General features: G+C 33.3%; 1 protein-coding gene across 1 annotated transcript in view; it reads right to left on the reverse strand.

The window, feature by feature from the left end:
* Window positions 1-15892, reverse strand: part of LOC129219287 (AF4/FMR2 family member 1-like) — a 203785-nt gene that overhangs the window by 42213 nt on the left and 145680 nt on the right. Inside the window, exon 5 of the mRNA XM_054853625.1 lies at window positions 1765-1812. Within this exon, the coding sequence (XP_054709600.1) occupies window positions 1765-1812 (48 nt within the window). The remainder of the gene's footprint in view (window positions 1-1764; window positions 1813-15892) is intronic.

The raw sequence follows: 15892 nt of genomic DNA on the forward strand, positions 1-15892 counted from the left end.
TTAAGTTAAAGAAAAAGCTTTGGACAATGTGTTTGTTTCAGAAATTTAGATTCAATGCCTTTTTAACGATTCCGTAATTTATAATTTTTCGTTTTACCGGCAAGTTTCAGTTTCAGATTTTAAGGTAGAATATTCTCTACAATATTATCTTTCAATTTAGAAATATTAACTGTACCCTCCTGCTCCGTGGCGCAACCAGAGGGGGGTGGAGGGGTCAACAGGACACCCCTCTGGTTGCTCCACCCCATGCCCCTTCCCCTCCAAAATGCCGAGTGGAATGTTTTTCAAAAATATTTTTCATTATGGAAGAGGAAGATAATGAAAAAAAAAAAAAAAAAAAAACGCGTCTTTTTAAAGCAAAGTAATTTTAATAAGAAAAAAATAATTATGTTGGGGCAAAACTCTAAAATTTTTAAAAACAAATCTTAGAATTAAACATTTTCAATAGTTACAGCTAATTGGTCAGCTACTCGTCCCCCTTCGTCCTATTTTTCTTTCTTTTTTCTTCATTATTTTTCTTTTTACTATTTCGTCTGAAAATAAGAAAGTCTTAAAATGTTACTCCTCCGAATCCCCCCCCCCCCACCGAAAGCATTACGGAGCATCTCAAATTTCGTTTCCAAATGTTCAATTTCGCAAATTTCCAAGGGAAGCCCCCGAATACCAAACAAGATCACTTGAAACTGCATTCGAAAATAGCCTAAAATTGCGTTTTTGGAGCTTCAATTTCGAAAGATTGCCGGTCCTAATGTTACCAAATATGATCTTACAATCGCGTTTTTAAAATTTAAATTTCAGAAAATATTCGGGCTAGGGCCTTTGAACCGCCTTTCTTTAATATCATAAAAAAAATAGGTTTTTCAAATATGACATACGAAAAATTTAAGTGAAGCCTCTGAACCTCTTCCCCCTAATCTCATTTAATTTTGAAAATTTTTCCAGGGGGTGGGGCTTTAGAATCCCCTTCTTGTAAAAGTCTTCAAAGTGTCCAACAATTGCGTTTTGGGAAGTTCAATTTCAAAAGATTGGAGGGAGAGAAGGGGAATTAATTTCTATCTATTTTTCAAAAAGAAAAAAAAAAATCTTCGGGTGGAATCCCAGAGTTCCATCCCTTGTTCTTAACGTCAAAAAATATGACCTTTAATCACGTTTTAAGGCTTCAACTTCAATAAATTTCAACGGAGCCTCTTGTACCCTTTTCCCCTGTATTACTACCAAAGAGCGTTTAAAATTGCGTTTTTAAAACTACAAATTTCAAAAATTTTCCGAGGAGAAGTCATGGACCCCTCTTTTTAACACAGATTTTTCTTTCAATGTGCCCCCCCCCCAAATCTGTTTTCTAGTTGCGCCACTGCCCCTGTTGTCATGTTTTGACAGGCATAAAAGTTTTATTAATTATGCATCACTTAGAGATCACATAAATATTCAAAGTGGCGTTAACTTCGATGTTTAAAATATTTTTCTTTTATAAAACGAATTATTAGCATATCAGAGGAGCTGCTGAACTCAAAAAAAATCGAGATATGAAGCAAAAAAGTACACCATATTCCAAAGTTAATATTCACACATTATTTTTTATATGAATTAAATGCCAAACTTATTTTTTTCCATTTTGTATTTGTCTACAAAACCTCCCTCCAGGTGTTAACTATATTTTCCCTGAACGCCAGATCTAGAGGCGCTCACGAGACATTTGCACGACGGCGCCGATTAGGCTTGGCACGGCCCTGGTTAATTTTAAAAAAGGAAAATTTTGCGACTTACCCTCAGGATGGTTTCGACTTCCATATGCTCAATTGGCTTTTCGGTTTTCTAGATAAAAAAAGAAAACCACAATTTTATCATCTGTCATACAACTAGAGCAAGATCAAAACAAAATACATGATGTCTCATCATTAAATACAATGCGCATTAAAAATTAAGATATACGATGTTTTATGAAACTTAGATTTCGTCTTAAGTTTGAGTGCTTATCCTAACTTATTTCCTTAAAACATCAAGAATTTTAGAAAGGAAGTGTCATAAATACCTTATATATTTAAATCTTTTAATATGTTTCTTCAGACACGTAAACGGGAAATTTTTTTATATCAAAATAAAAAAACAACAGATAAAAAAATATATAGATGACTTGAACTGTTTAAAACCAAGTAGCTGCTGCGCACATCGTAAAATATATTTTTCCTCTCAATTCGGTTAAGTATTTCCATTTGCATCAATAGAAAAAAAAAAAGTAACTCCAAATGCTGCTCACAAAGAAATACGTTGTATGAAAACCGGCTAACTACATAACGTTATATAAACCAGCCATATTTTTATTCCCTTATTTATGTAAATTTTCTTTTAACAGACGCAGAATAAAAGAAAATAAACGAAGATAGAAAGGGAATAATTGCTATTTTTCCCACACTCCTGAACACATTTGTCGTTTTGTTCAAAGTGACGCAATACAGCTTTATGCATCATATCGTTTACTTAAAGATACAAATAATTTGTGGGAGTCAGGGGCCTTAATGGCACATTATAAACCGATACACAACATTTAAAACCAAATTTATTCCAGTTTTAGCAGTTAGCACTAAGTAAAATGAGAAATAAAGAACTAAAACCTTTGCACTAAAAAGTATAAACGAAAAGCAGAAAATTTGTGAAAAATGTACAAGGAAACGATGACTACACCCGCTACAAATTATCTTAATGACAATGACGCTAATATTACATTGTTTTTTGGTGATGTTACAATTGTTTTATCTCCCAACTTATCCGAAAGAGGCTCCATGTTTTTTTCTTGTTTTTTTTTTTTTTTTTTTTTTTTTTTTCAGAATCATTCACTAAAATGACAACAAAAATATTACTACTCCCGACAAAATTGCCTTCATGACAATGAAGCTGATATTAGTTTGATTTTTAGCGGCACTAAGGAGGCGGTTTGAAGCAACACTTCCTAAGTACGTCAATTACGATTTTAAATGAAAAACTGCAGAACATGTTATATTAATTATCATATTTATTTATATCATGCTTAGTATAGCTGATTGTATTGTTTCTCAATTGATTTGAAATCACTTGTTTTTGCATTATCTTTGAAATCTAATCGCTATTTTTGCATTATCTTTGAAATCTAATCGCTATGAAAAGCCAAATTACGCAAAAAAAAAAAAAAAAAAACTGACGTAAGCGCTAAGTTTTCATCTTTTTATTCCAACTACGATAAAGTGTCTGAAAATCTAACCTAAAAAATATTTCTTACCCTTAATTTTTATTAGTAGTGAAATTGGAAATAAAAATCACAAAATGTTGAAATAATCTACAAATACATAGTACGATGAAATGAAATATTTCTGGAAGGTATAAATTAAAACTTTGCGTTTTGTGAATAGATCTATCCCTCACTACAACCCAATTTTAGTTTCTTATTCGAGGTCTCTAAGGATAAGTTATTCATAGTAAAAAAATAATTTCCTATATTTAAAACTAATAATAATTTTATTTCAATAACCAACCAGCGCTTTTGCAAGGATAAAATGCATCCGAAAAATGTTTTACCGCTTCGAAATTTTCCGGATTTAGTTTTGAAAAATATAAACAGACGTGAATAGCTGGGCGCTCTAAGTATCGATCTACTTCTCTTGGATTTTAAAAGCACAAGTACCGTGATTACCGAAGGTTATTGGTACCTAATTTATTCCTTGATTTAAAGCATACCAGTATTAATCAATCGATTTTTTTTTTATTTTACTATGATGACAAGTATCTACTCGCTTTCTTTGATTGAACGCATGAAGAGAATTCAAGTTTACATATTCACTTAAAAATATATATATATTGTCATACTTTTATGTAAGAGTTTAAAAAAGCTGTTCTATTTCAAACAAAGTTGAAAAAAATAATTCGTAAAACATAAAATGTGTAACAATATGTAAATGCGTATATCGGCAAATTTGGTATGCAGGTGAAATGAGAGGAATTGTTTCTACTAAATTTTTAAGTAAAATAATTATTTCAGGGGTGTCCACCCCCTTTCGTGCAAGGGCGCACTCCCCCCTAAATATTTCGAAGTACCCCTCAAAGCAAGAGCCCCTCCCCCACAAAAGAAAAATACCTTTCAAAACCCCCCTAAAAATTTCAATGGCGCAGTCTGCGCCATGACCCCCCCCCCCCAGGTGTGCGCCCCTGATTATTTATAGAAACTTCCAGGGTTACTCACATATTACCAAACTGAATATAAAAAATAAAATGACATGGTCTAGTTTACTAGTGTGGTTTTGTGATTATACGTTTCTTTTACAGTTGTAAGCAAGTTTTCTCACTGCTACATTAAATAGCCCAGTAACTAAGCAAACTGTTTTTCTTAGTGAGCGTTGGGGTGGGCTAACTATTTTCTGAAGTTTATTAATTTGAGCGTATGTAACAACATAAAAGGATTGACAAATGAGCATTTGAAAACATTGTTTTCACGCCAATTTAAATAATTTTATAAAAAGTCGATTTTTCAAAAGAAGTTTTGTAAAGGGATCCTTTTAACGAACGCGATCTATTCGCAGGTACTGTGATCCATATTTCTGTGAATCGTTGGTTTTTGCAATCGTGAATTTTTATACATTCCTTTGTTTCGGCGATCGTGAATTTTGTGAATGTTGGACAAAAATGACTCTACGCAAACCCTGCAGCATATATCGAATCTCCCGAACTTCATCGATATTTTATTTTCAGATCATTATTCGAGGCTAAGTAATCCTCTCAGTTTACCATAAATAGCAAACAATCTCTGAAAAAGAATGTTCTAGAAAAGCAAACCCATGAACGAATTGCTTTATTATTTTAAGCAGTCATTTAAGAACGGTATAAACGGATAAACATTTTTACAGCACAGATATTTAAGAGGAAAAAAAAAGCAAGATCCCGGGGGAAGGGGGGGGGGATAGAAGAACATGATAAAAAAAAGATAAAATCTGACATGCTAGTTAAAGGATTGGCCTTCTGTTAAAACGTTTAGGAGAAAGTGATGTTGAAGGGGAAAGAATGGCCATTAAGTAGGCCACAAGTCCGACAGACCTTTTAAATCACAAGGTAACCCGGTAGAACCACTTAGATTTAAATGCACCCGTTTACACAAGGACTACGATAGCGAAAGTAAACCATCAGAAGATACTCGTTTAACGATAACTAGAGCAATGACGTCGCCACAGCTTCATTTTGTTCAAAAGAGCTATCCACCAGAGACTGATACAATAGTTTAGGAGAATTAGCAGAGGGGAGGGGATAATTAGAATATGTAGATTCTTCTAGTAAATGCAGCAAAAGCTGGATTAGATCTCCTTGACCCTAAGGCATTAGCTGTCTGATTCGCTAAGCGGAAAGCTTAAATCGAATAAGTAGAAGAATAACCTCTCAACATACCATGACGTCAACAAGAAGTCAAAGAGTCAGCACATAAAATGACGTCCTTTGGACGACCATGGTGTTCTGAAAACATGGTAAAGCTTGACCACGGAGTGATGGCGGATGACTTTGAAGTGAAAGCATCATTTTTATCATTTATAATAAGTACAACCAGACAGAAAACGCCGAGTAGTAAGAGGCCCGTTCTCACTGATCCTATCTACTACAAAATAATAACAACCAATTACAAATGATACAAATTGTCTTTCCGCTTCAAGGTCATCCGCCATCTCTCCATGGTCAAGCTTTAATGATATCTAAGGACATGTTGGTTTTTATTTACTTATTTTTAAATTCAGAATTTGTATTCGGCTGGGACTTAAAACTAGTTGATCGTTGGTCATTTCCATGCTTCTGGTTCTCATGATCATTTTCACAAACATTACTACAACGATTGATGAAAACTTATTTACCAAATTAATTAAACCTGTAAATAAAGCGGACGATCTTTACTGGAACTTTTTTTTCCTTAAAAGTAGATATAGACAGAAATTATCTTTTAATTCTAAAACAATACATTTTCACTCATTTTTTGAATTAAAATTGCCAGCTTATCCGAGAAAGATCCATTGTAACTAATATATTCAGTTCAAAAAAGCTGCATTTGTTTTATTTTCCTTTTCCTATTTTATTTACACTATAATTAGGATTAATTTTTTAATATTTCACGAAACGGAGCTCATCTAATGGTGCATTAAGCAAACAAGAAAAAGTAATCTCCTGAAGTAGATACACCTCGAAACATTTCCGATGAATATTCGCGTTCTTTTACCAAAGAGAAAAATAGATTTTATTCTTTAATTTTAATGAAAGGTCAAACAATTTGCATGTTTTAATCTTATTGCACTTCGTTTCAATAAATACTATAATAAAACTAGCGTCACAGTTATTATTAAAAGCTAATGAAATAATTTTCGGGTCGTTGTAATAAAATTGAAAAAAGAGCAAAGTGATTCTATTTTCTTGTGTTTTTAACATCAATATCCCATCAGGAAAAGTCTACTTTCATGGCTTCATTTATTCAGCATCTATTTAATTTAAAATTTGTTTTAAATCCTATTGTTGCTGAAATTTAGTCTTAAGATTTATTTGTGATACATTTTAAAATACAGTTCCTTATTGTATTTAAATCTTCAATAATTCTCTTTCAACAAACGGACAGTCATAGTGTAATAGAAAATATTTGTTGACGTAATTAATAGCATTAAGTTGTATAAGAGGTTTTTAGGCTGTTTATATAAGAGGTTTTTAAGATGGTGCAACAAAACATACTTAGGAAATTACTCATTATAATTTCTAAATACTCTACAGGTCAGATCATAATTATAACGTAACACATAAGCTTTCAATATTCTAATCTGTTTAATAAAAATAAATTAACTTCAGAACTCATAAATATATAAACACCAGATTTAAAAGATATATTGTGTATCATGAACACTTATATCCGCATCAATCTTTGGATTTTAAACGTATTAGTAATTCAACGTATTATAGTCATACTGTGACACATGAATTGGTAATAGAGTTACTGAATTCGAAGTAGTCGAACATTTTTTCGTTTTTTGCTAAAGAGGTAAGTTGGCATTGAAGCTATCGAATTTCAGAAAGAGAGGGGGGGGGGGGGGGATCCACCATAAGTGAATTTAGGAAATTGATCATTGAATTCGAGTTATATGTTTGCATAGTGTTAAACGTAACCACAAAACCCATTAGCTGTCTGTCAAAAAAGACGGATCATTCAAACGGTGGATGACTATTGAGAAGTGATTTCACAATTGTGGCAAAACTAAAATCTTGTTTTTTAGTACTTAAAACGCAATATTATTGGCAACAAGAAATTCTTTAGAAGAAAGTTCACCTTGAACTGAATGAAAATATATTGCTGGTAATCTTTCTGATTGATCGTTAGGTACTTGAAATCTATAACCACAATGTTGTGTCAGGATCAGTCAGTACTCTACCACATGCTTGAAGTACTAAAATTTAAATTTTTTTTTAGCTGTTTGACATTCAAAACTTGACTTCCAATGAATAAATAAATAAATACAAATTAAACCTTGAATTTAGCGGTTGGTTAAATCTGTCTTTTGCGTGGAAACCACAACAGCTGCAAATCAAAAGACAAGAAAACGTTAGCAGCAAGACTCAAGAACCTTGAAAATGAGTTATGATCTTTTATCATTTTTCAACTCTCGTTTTCGTCTGCACGAAGATTGATTCTAACACATAACAGAGTGGGTTTTGTTCGTGTTTTAAATCATTTCAAGTGCCGAACAGAATTAAATCTGTTAAATTTTAAAAACGGTTAATGTTCAAGGAAACTATTTCTTACTGACAGAGGAATTCATTTAAGTTTTTAATAGCTGTAAATGAAAGAATGTTTTTTATACGGCCATGATAAACTTAATCATGGTTCTATGGAGTAGAATGTAAAGTCTAGCGAACGGGGAAAATGGATCAAAACAAGCTTTTTTGACAAAACTTCTTGTCATCAAATTAAGAAATTGAGGTTTTACAGGTAATTTTTAGAAACCGTTCTCGGTTCAACTTAAATTACACATTATGCTCTAATTCTGCTTACTGCATGCTCACTGGCAGCTCAATATTCAAGGACATTTTTAAAACAAAGAGTGAAACTTACATATTGTGGTGTTGATGCACTAACGCTCATCAACAAATGAATCATTTATTTCAAAAACCAATCAAGCGACAAAATTGCTAATATTAGGAAAACACCTGTACCACCATATTAAATAATTCAATAATGATTACAATATTGTTTATTGAAAGAAATAAATCTTAAATACTTAGTCGGCTGGTGCACCAAAAAAGTGGGGGGGTCAAAAAAAGTGTAAGGTAAAGTGCCGTGGCCCTTGAAGATGTTTTTTTTCTGCACAACTGGGTTTCATTAATGGTTTTTGATACTACTAATTAAAAAAGCTTCTAAAAATGTCGAATATAGCATCAAAAAATTTTTGACAGATTGCCACCGTAAACTTTCCCCTTCCATTTTAAAGTTCCATTCTTATGAAATAAGATAAGAATGAGAAGCATACATGAAGTAAGATTAAATCGATCATTAATTTTTAACTCTGAAATTAGAGGGGGCAAGGTATCTATACTTTTGAGAGTGAGGGGGCAGTTGCTCCCCTTGCCCCTCCGTACGAGCTGCCTATGCCTAAATATGTATCACTTTCAGTTTAAAACATTGTTATCCTCATAGAAAAATTTTAATACGAAGGTAAAAATGCTTTTTCGAAATTTTCGAGTTTGTCGCTTGACTGGTTTTTAAAATAAACGGTTCAATTGAGCTATTGTCTTCGCCTTACCCCCTGAAAACAATTATGTTACTCCCTCCTTTAGTGCCTTCCTATGATATAGCAGCCGGTTAAGGGCTTAGAGCAAATATTTCATTTTACCATGATAACACTATTCGACTAAAATTCGGGAGAAGGGTTTCTTTTTGTATAGATTAGTACCTCTGAGGACAACTTTTTTTTTAGTGCACATTTACTACCAACGAATATTTGCTAAAAAACGACGCACACACGCACTCGTGCATTCTCAACACTGAAATACAGTAAATCCTTGAAACTCTGGTTTCAAAAAGTGGCCGAGTTAGTGAAAATATATGGTTATCGGGAATGCACGAACAGCAGTTTTTTTTACAAGGTTTTTTTTCCAGGACTGCAGGGTCGGAGGGAAAATTACCGACTCCGGCTGAGACTCCGGAGTGTTAAGAAACTCCGAGTTCGACGGGGAAAATGACTGACTCCGACTCTTGGAAATTTAAACCTTTGACTATACGTACTGGAACAGGAAGCGTTACTTCTACTGTGTATCGGCCTTTTTGTCAGGAAAATTGCCTTTACTTACTAGGCGCAATTCATGTACGTATAACATAACTCAAAGAGTGTCAGTCTCAAGAGTGAGACTGACTTCTCTTATTTTTGCGACGAGTATTTTCTGTTGATGGGGAAAAAAATATAGAACTCCGTGCAGATCATTTACTCTTCAGCTCAATACATAAATAACTATCATCCTTATATATTATTTCTGTAGCCTGTTTTTGGTTTCTACGCCTGATTTTCCTCAATTCTTGATCGATTTCTTTGATTTACACCTTATTTTAAAGCTTATGGTGCTGGCTACTGACGAAAAATAGACCCACGGTCTAAAAATTGTTTTTTGAGCCGAAAAACCTGTTTTAAAGAACCAGAATGAGACTTTCGGTTAAACTTATAACTTTAACTTGCACTATGACCGACAGAGCTGAATAGCTTGATCGGCAGAGAGTTCTCCTCGTAGCCAGGAGAATGCGTGTTCGGACCCGCGTCCGGACAAGCTGCATCAAAAAATTAGAGAAATATCGTGCATTACATGAATACTTAATTAAGTGAATAACAAATATGAGGGAATAGAATAAATGAGTAGGAAACGCACTTTGCTGTTATGAAAAATTAATGTGGTTTTGTGCTAAAGTACTTCTGAATTGTACGTTTTTTTTTTTTTTTTTTTTTTTTAAGCTTTGGCTCTGGTAAGAAAATTAAAGCATAATGTAAGTGAAAATATAAGTAACAGGTTTAAGATTTCAGACTACAATAGAATTGTTTTTTGTTCAGAAAAAAATAATAATAAATCGTATATTGAAATACATATTCTTCTAATGAGTTTTTGACTCTTTGTACAAATAAAAAAATTACTACCTCAATTTGATGGCTAAAATACATATTTTTTCTTTTTTTTTTTTTTTGCAAAAAAAAAAAAAGCTTGTCACATTTTTACTACATTCGAAAAGCTACTCTTAAAAAAGAGCATAGTTCAATTTATTTTGTATTTTAACCGTGCTGTTAAATGATGAACACGTGCTGCCATCTAAGTTATAACGGTTCAAGCAGCCTGCGGTAACAAATTGTAAAAATTTTCAAAACATTTCTCTTGAATATCTTACCTTATATATTATTCCCCTCTCATTTTAAAATTTTCAGGCTGGCTAACGACGAAAAATAGACTTACGGTCGAAAAATCAAGTTTTCGAAAACGCTCCTTGCTGTTTCAAAACCTTGATGCAGCCTGTAGTTCTTATGCATTTTTTTTTTTTTTAAGCAAAGTTCTAATGCAGTTTTCCAATTTTTTACGTCGCTTTCGGCAAAAAAACAAAAAAAATTGCGTGTTTATATTTTAATAAAGCTTAAAAGCACTGGACTTAGTTGTTCGGTTAAATTGATAAGTTTTTTTCGGTAGAGCGTTCGGCTATAAACTATCTGAACTTTGGGCAAGCTTGGGCTGTCCGACATAATATCAAATTTATATTAGTATTACGCATTACATGTACTCATAACATACACACGTAATAAAATAAATGTAGTGGGAATGCTACTTGGTATTTCGATTCCTTTATGCAGGCTACAGTTATCATTCGGATAAGTTGACTGTTAATCGAAGGGTGTTCTTCCTTTTTTAAGCTTTGACTCCGTCCAGACCACTAAACATAATGTAAGCATAAAAAAGTATTAGATTTACCTCAAGAGAATTCTTTTTGTGCAGAAAAACATTTTCTTTGTACGCGGAAATGTAGATTTTTCTAATAGCAGTGTTCGACCTTTTATACAAATGAAAAAAAATTCTACGCCAAATTAAAACTCCGGGTTTCACCCAAAAAATACATTTTCTCTACGTTCGAAAAATTACACTTAAAAAACGGACTCCAACTGGTTTTGGTTTAGAATTTTAAGTGTTCGATTAAAAGAGAAACATGTGCGTACATTTAAGCCGTAACGGTTAAAGCAACCTTCTATGTGAAATAGTTTAATAATCAAAGATAAAAACACTTGTTTTCACTAGAATGTTTATTTCTATCGCTACGTGAGATATTCGTCATTCTTTAATCAAATTCCATGCTTTACGAATAATTTTAAATCGTATCATGCTGGTTAATGACAAAATATAGAAGCATGATATTATTATTATTATTATTATTTTGGCAAAAAGCTTTTTTGCTGTTTCTTACTACGCATTCCTTCAATGAATAGCTTTCGAAAAGGAAGGCGCAATTGTTAGGTTTGTTGGGGTGTCGGGCTGTTAATCAAAATGGCGCCAATTCGAATCCGTGCCAATAAATATCTCTTTAATGTTTCTTTTTTTCCTGTCAGATGCTCACATGGGCAGGACTGTATTTGACACAACCTGTTTTTTTCACATGCACAATTATTGCTTTTTCACGAGTCATTACTTAGCCACTTTTAATGATATTTAAGTTTACATTGAAAATATGTACGACCAAAAGGCGAGCGATGACCAAATTATCACAATGTTGTATTTAACGAGGTTTTATTACTGATGTCTTTAAATTACATGCCTTCTCTTCTGCGCTTACTTTTTTTCGGTTCTTCTTCATAATGTTCTTTCTTTGAAATTTTTAAAGAGAGAAATGCCTTATGAAACGATTCGAAGCTCAGTGCGGAGTTCCGCACGGGTCGACTAGTATTTAATTATTTAACGTAATGCAGACAGCATAATTTGTAGTTATTTCATATTAGAGTATAACTTGTGTGTTTGACTTAGTACATTGAACCAATTTCCTGTTAATACCCAAAAAACTCCTCACTTAAAGCATTTGTATCATAAGCGCGCATATGCACGGAAATTCCCTAGCCGTTAGTATGTAAATTGCACCAAAGTGACGATTAAAAACGGATTAAAGCTGCCTCCTGGTAAAAGTTCTAAAAAACTGAGAAAAATGAAAGATTACCAAGTTAATCATTGTAGTTAACATTTACTGGCCAACATGAATACAACTTCACCATGAAAAGTTCGTAAATGCTGTGTGCGTGTGTTTTAACCACGATTCATTTTTGGTTGTGATAACTATTGTGCGGCTATATGTGTTTACCATTTCAATTAAGAATAACTATCATATGGAGCAAAACTATTAAATTGAATTTCTCAGAATATTTCCACTGCGCAACTTTATTGAACAATATCGATTTATAAATTCTTTGCGCACCGGGGGGGGGGGGGGGGGGCTTTAAATCATATTAAAATATTTCTATATTTAGAAAAATTCTAGTTCTATCGACATTTTTTTCTTTTTTTGAATAATGCAAACGAGTTCACGGAATATGATGAATTCTTCAACTACATTAATTGTAAAAATTTTGAATTTGCTCTGTTTATGCTTTTTGAATTTAAAACTCAATAATATTTCTTATATTTATGGAATAACTACTGAAGAATTTATGGTTGTTTTAAAGCACATAATCTACCTGTAGTTTTCGCTTTCTTTCTTTTTCTTAACTTATCACAGGAAATCAAAAAGAAAAAAGTAACAGCAGCAAATTAAGCTTCATCTAGTTTCGGTTTTTGCTCTTCCTTTACATAAGATATGAAGTAACTAATGTTCGCCATGTTAAAAATAAATATACATCAATATAACGCCAGCAGTTTCAAGTTTAGCTATGTCCTTCTCTAACAAAAACTTGGTGATGAATTTGTACAGCTAACATCTAGAAATAGTCATGGCAATCGTCATTTTAAGACGTAGGTTCAAAAACTATTTTAGAGGTAAAAAAAATATTCGCTCACGATTTCAGGCATTTTGTTTGCAAAAATGAAGCTTTCGTCATTGCGTTAACTAGGAAAGGAAATACGAAAGATTATATCGACGTAGGTAAAAATAAAATACTTATTTTGGTATTTATATCATTAATTGCAATTGCGTCTTGCATTACTCGATTCTTTTTAATGAGAAATGCTATATTTAAGCGGTATACGTCTGTGTAAAGGATAAATACTCAGGCAGTAAAAAGGCTTCTCCAGTGGCGGTATACAAGTTGAAAGGGAAAGCGCACAATATTTTTGAAAAAGATGTGCGCTTGCCGCAAAAAACCTCTCAAATTTCGATGGAAATACAAGAGAAGCTGGAGCTCGGTAAAGAACCAGAAAAATTTTCAGCATTGCACACTCTTTTCACTTAGTAAGCATTTAAATTTTTATTTCGAGAAACACTTAATGGATTTAATGAAGGAGAACTTTTCCTTGGCTATGTACGATTGAAAATGCCTACTTCTTCTCATTCTATGACAAATAAACCTTTACTATTACTTAAATATAAACAACCGTATGGTATTTTTGGAATATTTAATAATGTTTTACGATATTTGACTGCAAATTCAAGTTTTTTCAGTTAACGCCCTGTATTATCAAATGTTTTTTTTTTTTTAACCACAAATCCTATTTACACTAAACTAGAATTTTTCAAGACTCCCCCCCCTTTCCCCCTCATGATTTGATAATGATGAGCTAAAAGCCAAAAACATTCATTTATAAATCTAATTGTAAATTTGAAACTAGTGTAACTCAACAATAAATACTCATAATTAGATTGTGCGTAATATCTTGCTGGAGAAATTGTGTCGCTTTGCTCTGTATTCAATGGTTTGGTCAACTGAATCACAGCGCATGATTTAACCACTATTGATTCGAATTAAAAATAAGAAAATTAATTAAAACTCTACTCTAGTATTGCACTCACTAAATAAAACGCGACGCGATAACACGTCGACCTGAATCCAACATTAGTGAGGCAAATGAACAGATGAATGGACCCTAGTTAGTAATAAGCTATGGCTACACTCATACGCATTCCTTTTTAACTTCAGCACAACCACGGAGTACAGCACAACGAAAGGGCAATGAAAACACACGCGCTGCGCTGAGACATGCGTCATGAAAATTCAGGTATAGTTCAACTCGTAAAACGCATGCAGCAGCGCATGCCTTTCGTTCATCCCCTTTTCGATGTCGAAATTGAAAGGTAATCAAGCAAAAGTCTCTTCTCTGTCATCGGGGAAAGGAATTTGGCATTTATGTTCTGAAAATACGCAATCAGAATAGTAAGGGAGAAAGCTCAAATTTAGCGAAAGGACTAGACTTTCACAACTATTATGAAAAAAAAAATCACAAATAACGATACCGGTTTTTCGCCAGAGCAGAGTTCTGATAAAACTGCTTACATTGATCGAGTAACCTGAAAATTTTATTTGAAGCACACTTTTAATTGAGAATGTTCGCGTGCCATTTAGTGGCATGCGTGCCACAGGTCGGATATCTGACCGCGGATGAAAACTGTAGCGCATCCACCCAGTGTGCGTGTGTCTCTTTCGCGAGACATTTTCTAGAAACAAGTGAAGCCTAACCGGTGGTAAGACCGGAAAAGGAACTAGGCAGAGAGGAACATTCCCCGAAGCATGAACAACGGATTTGATGATGAAAGCAATTACTCCAATGACGAGGATAAATAACCGCATCTAGTTGAAAATGTGCTTCGATTAAATCTACGACTAGGTGAAAAAAAAAAATCCAAGGAATTTCATCGCATAATTATGTTGAACGACGATTCACCTGTAAAAGGTACTACAGTTCTCAAATAACAAACTCGTCAAAATCTTGTACCACGCATTGACCAACAATTTACTGCTAAAACAGTTGCTACAATTCTGACATAAAAGGTTTTCTAAAGTCTTGTGCTAAATAACGATTCAGTTGACTTAGTATAGTTCATCCTTTGTTTGAGAGACTAGATTACTCTAAGAGCCACATCCTACCTCTTCCTCTAATAACTAGTGTACCTTGTATCTACTGAACAAAAATTCACTTGAAGAACAGGGGCTTTCTTCAATGGCCTAATCTTGAAACAATCCATCACCGATTCTCATATTCTCCTAGTGGGTGCTATTAAATATGTATACTAGTGACAAAATGACTCACAGATTTAAAAAGAAAAAAAAAATGATAGCAATCATAAAGGCCAATGAAGTGAATTTGATTCTGAGTTAAAAACCGTAAATATATGCATTTTTGGTCTGTCCGGTTGACTGGTCGGAAAATATACTGTAATTTGAAGAAATATTTCAAGTCTTTTTTCAATAATTTATCACTATTGAAGACCTGCAATCTACATGAAGTATGCTTCCGATGACATAGAAGAGTCAATAATGAGCGAAATGGAGTGAATTGTACTTTGTTTTCACCATGCTTAAGTCAAAAATTATTTTTAAGTACCTAGGTGGAACGGAAAACTTGCAACATTTCGTTCACTGGCAATTTTGCGAAATGTGTCAAAGTGCAGTTTAAAACCCATTACCGACTTCTTTTGACAGTTTAGGAAAAAAAAAAGAAAAAATCATAAATACGGGAAATAATCAACCATTGTACACAAGAAATACTTGTGCCATGAATGCATGATAGCATTAGCATACGTGAAAGTGAGAAGGTCTTTTACACTGTAATTGCCTAAGCAGACAAACTCTTCAAGGCAAACGGGGATAATTCCCATAACTTTCAGTCACGGAGGATAACAATGCAAGCTTCGTCCGTATGAGTAAGCAGGTAACCCTGATTTATAATATATTTGAAATTTATGTTTTAAAGAAATGAGTTTTTTAAA

The sequence above is a fragment of the Uloborus diversus genome, chromosome 3, assembly GCF_026930045.1.
Source record: "Uloborus diversus isolate 005 chromosome 3, Udiv.v.3.1, whole genome shotgun sequence".
Lineage (NCBI taxonomy): Eukaryota > Metazoa > Arthropoda > Arachnida > Araneae > Uloboridae > Uloborus > Uloborus diversus.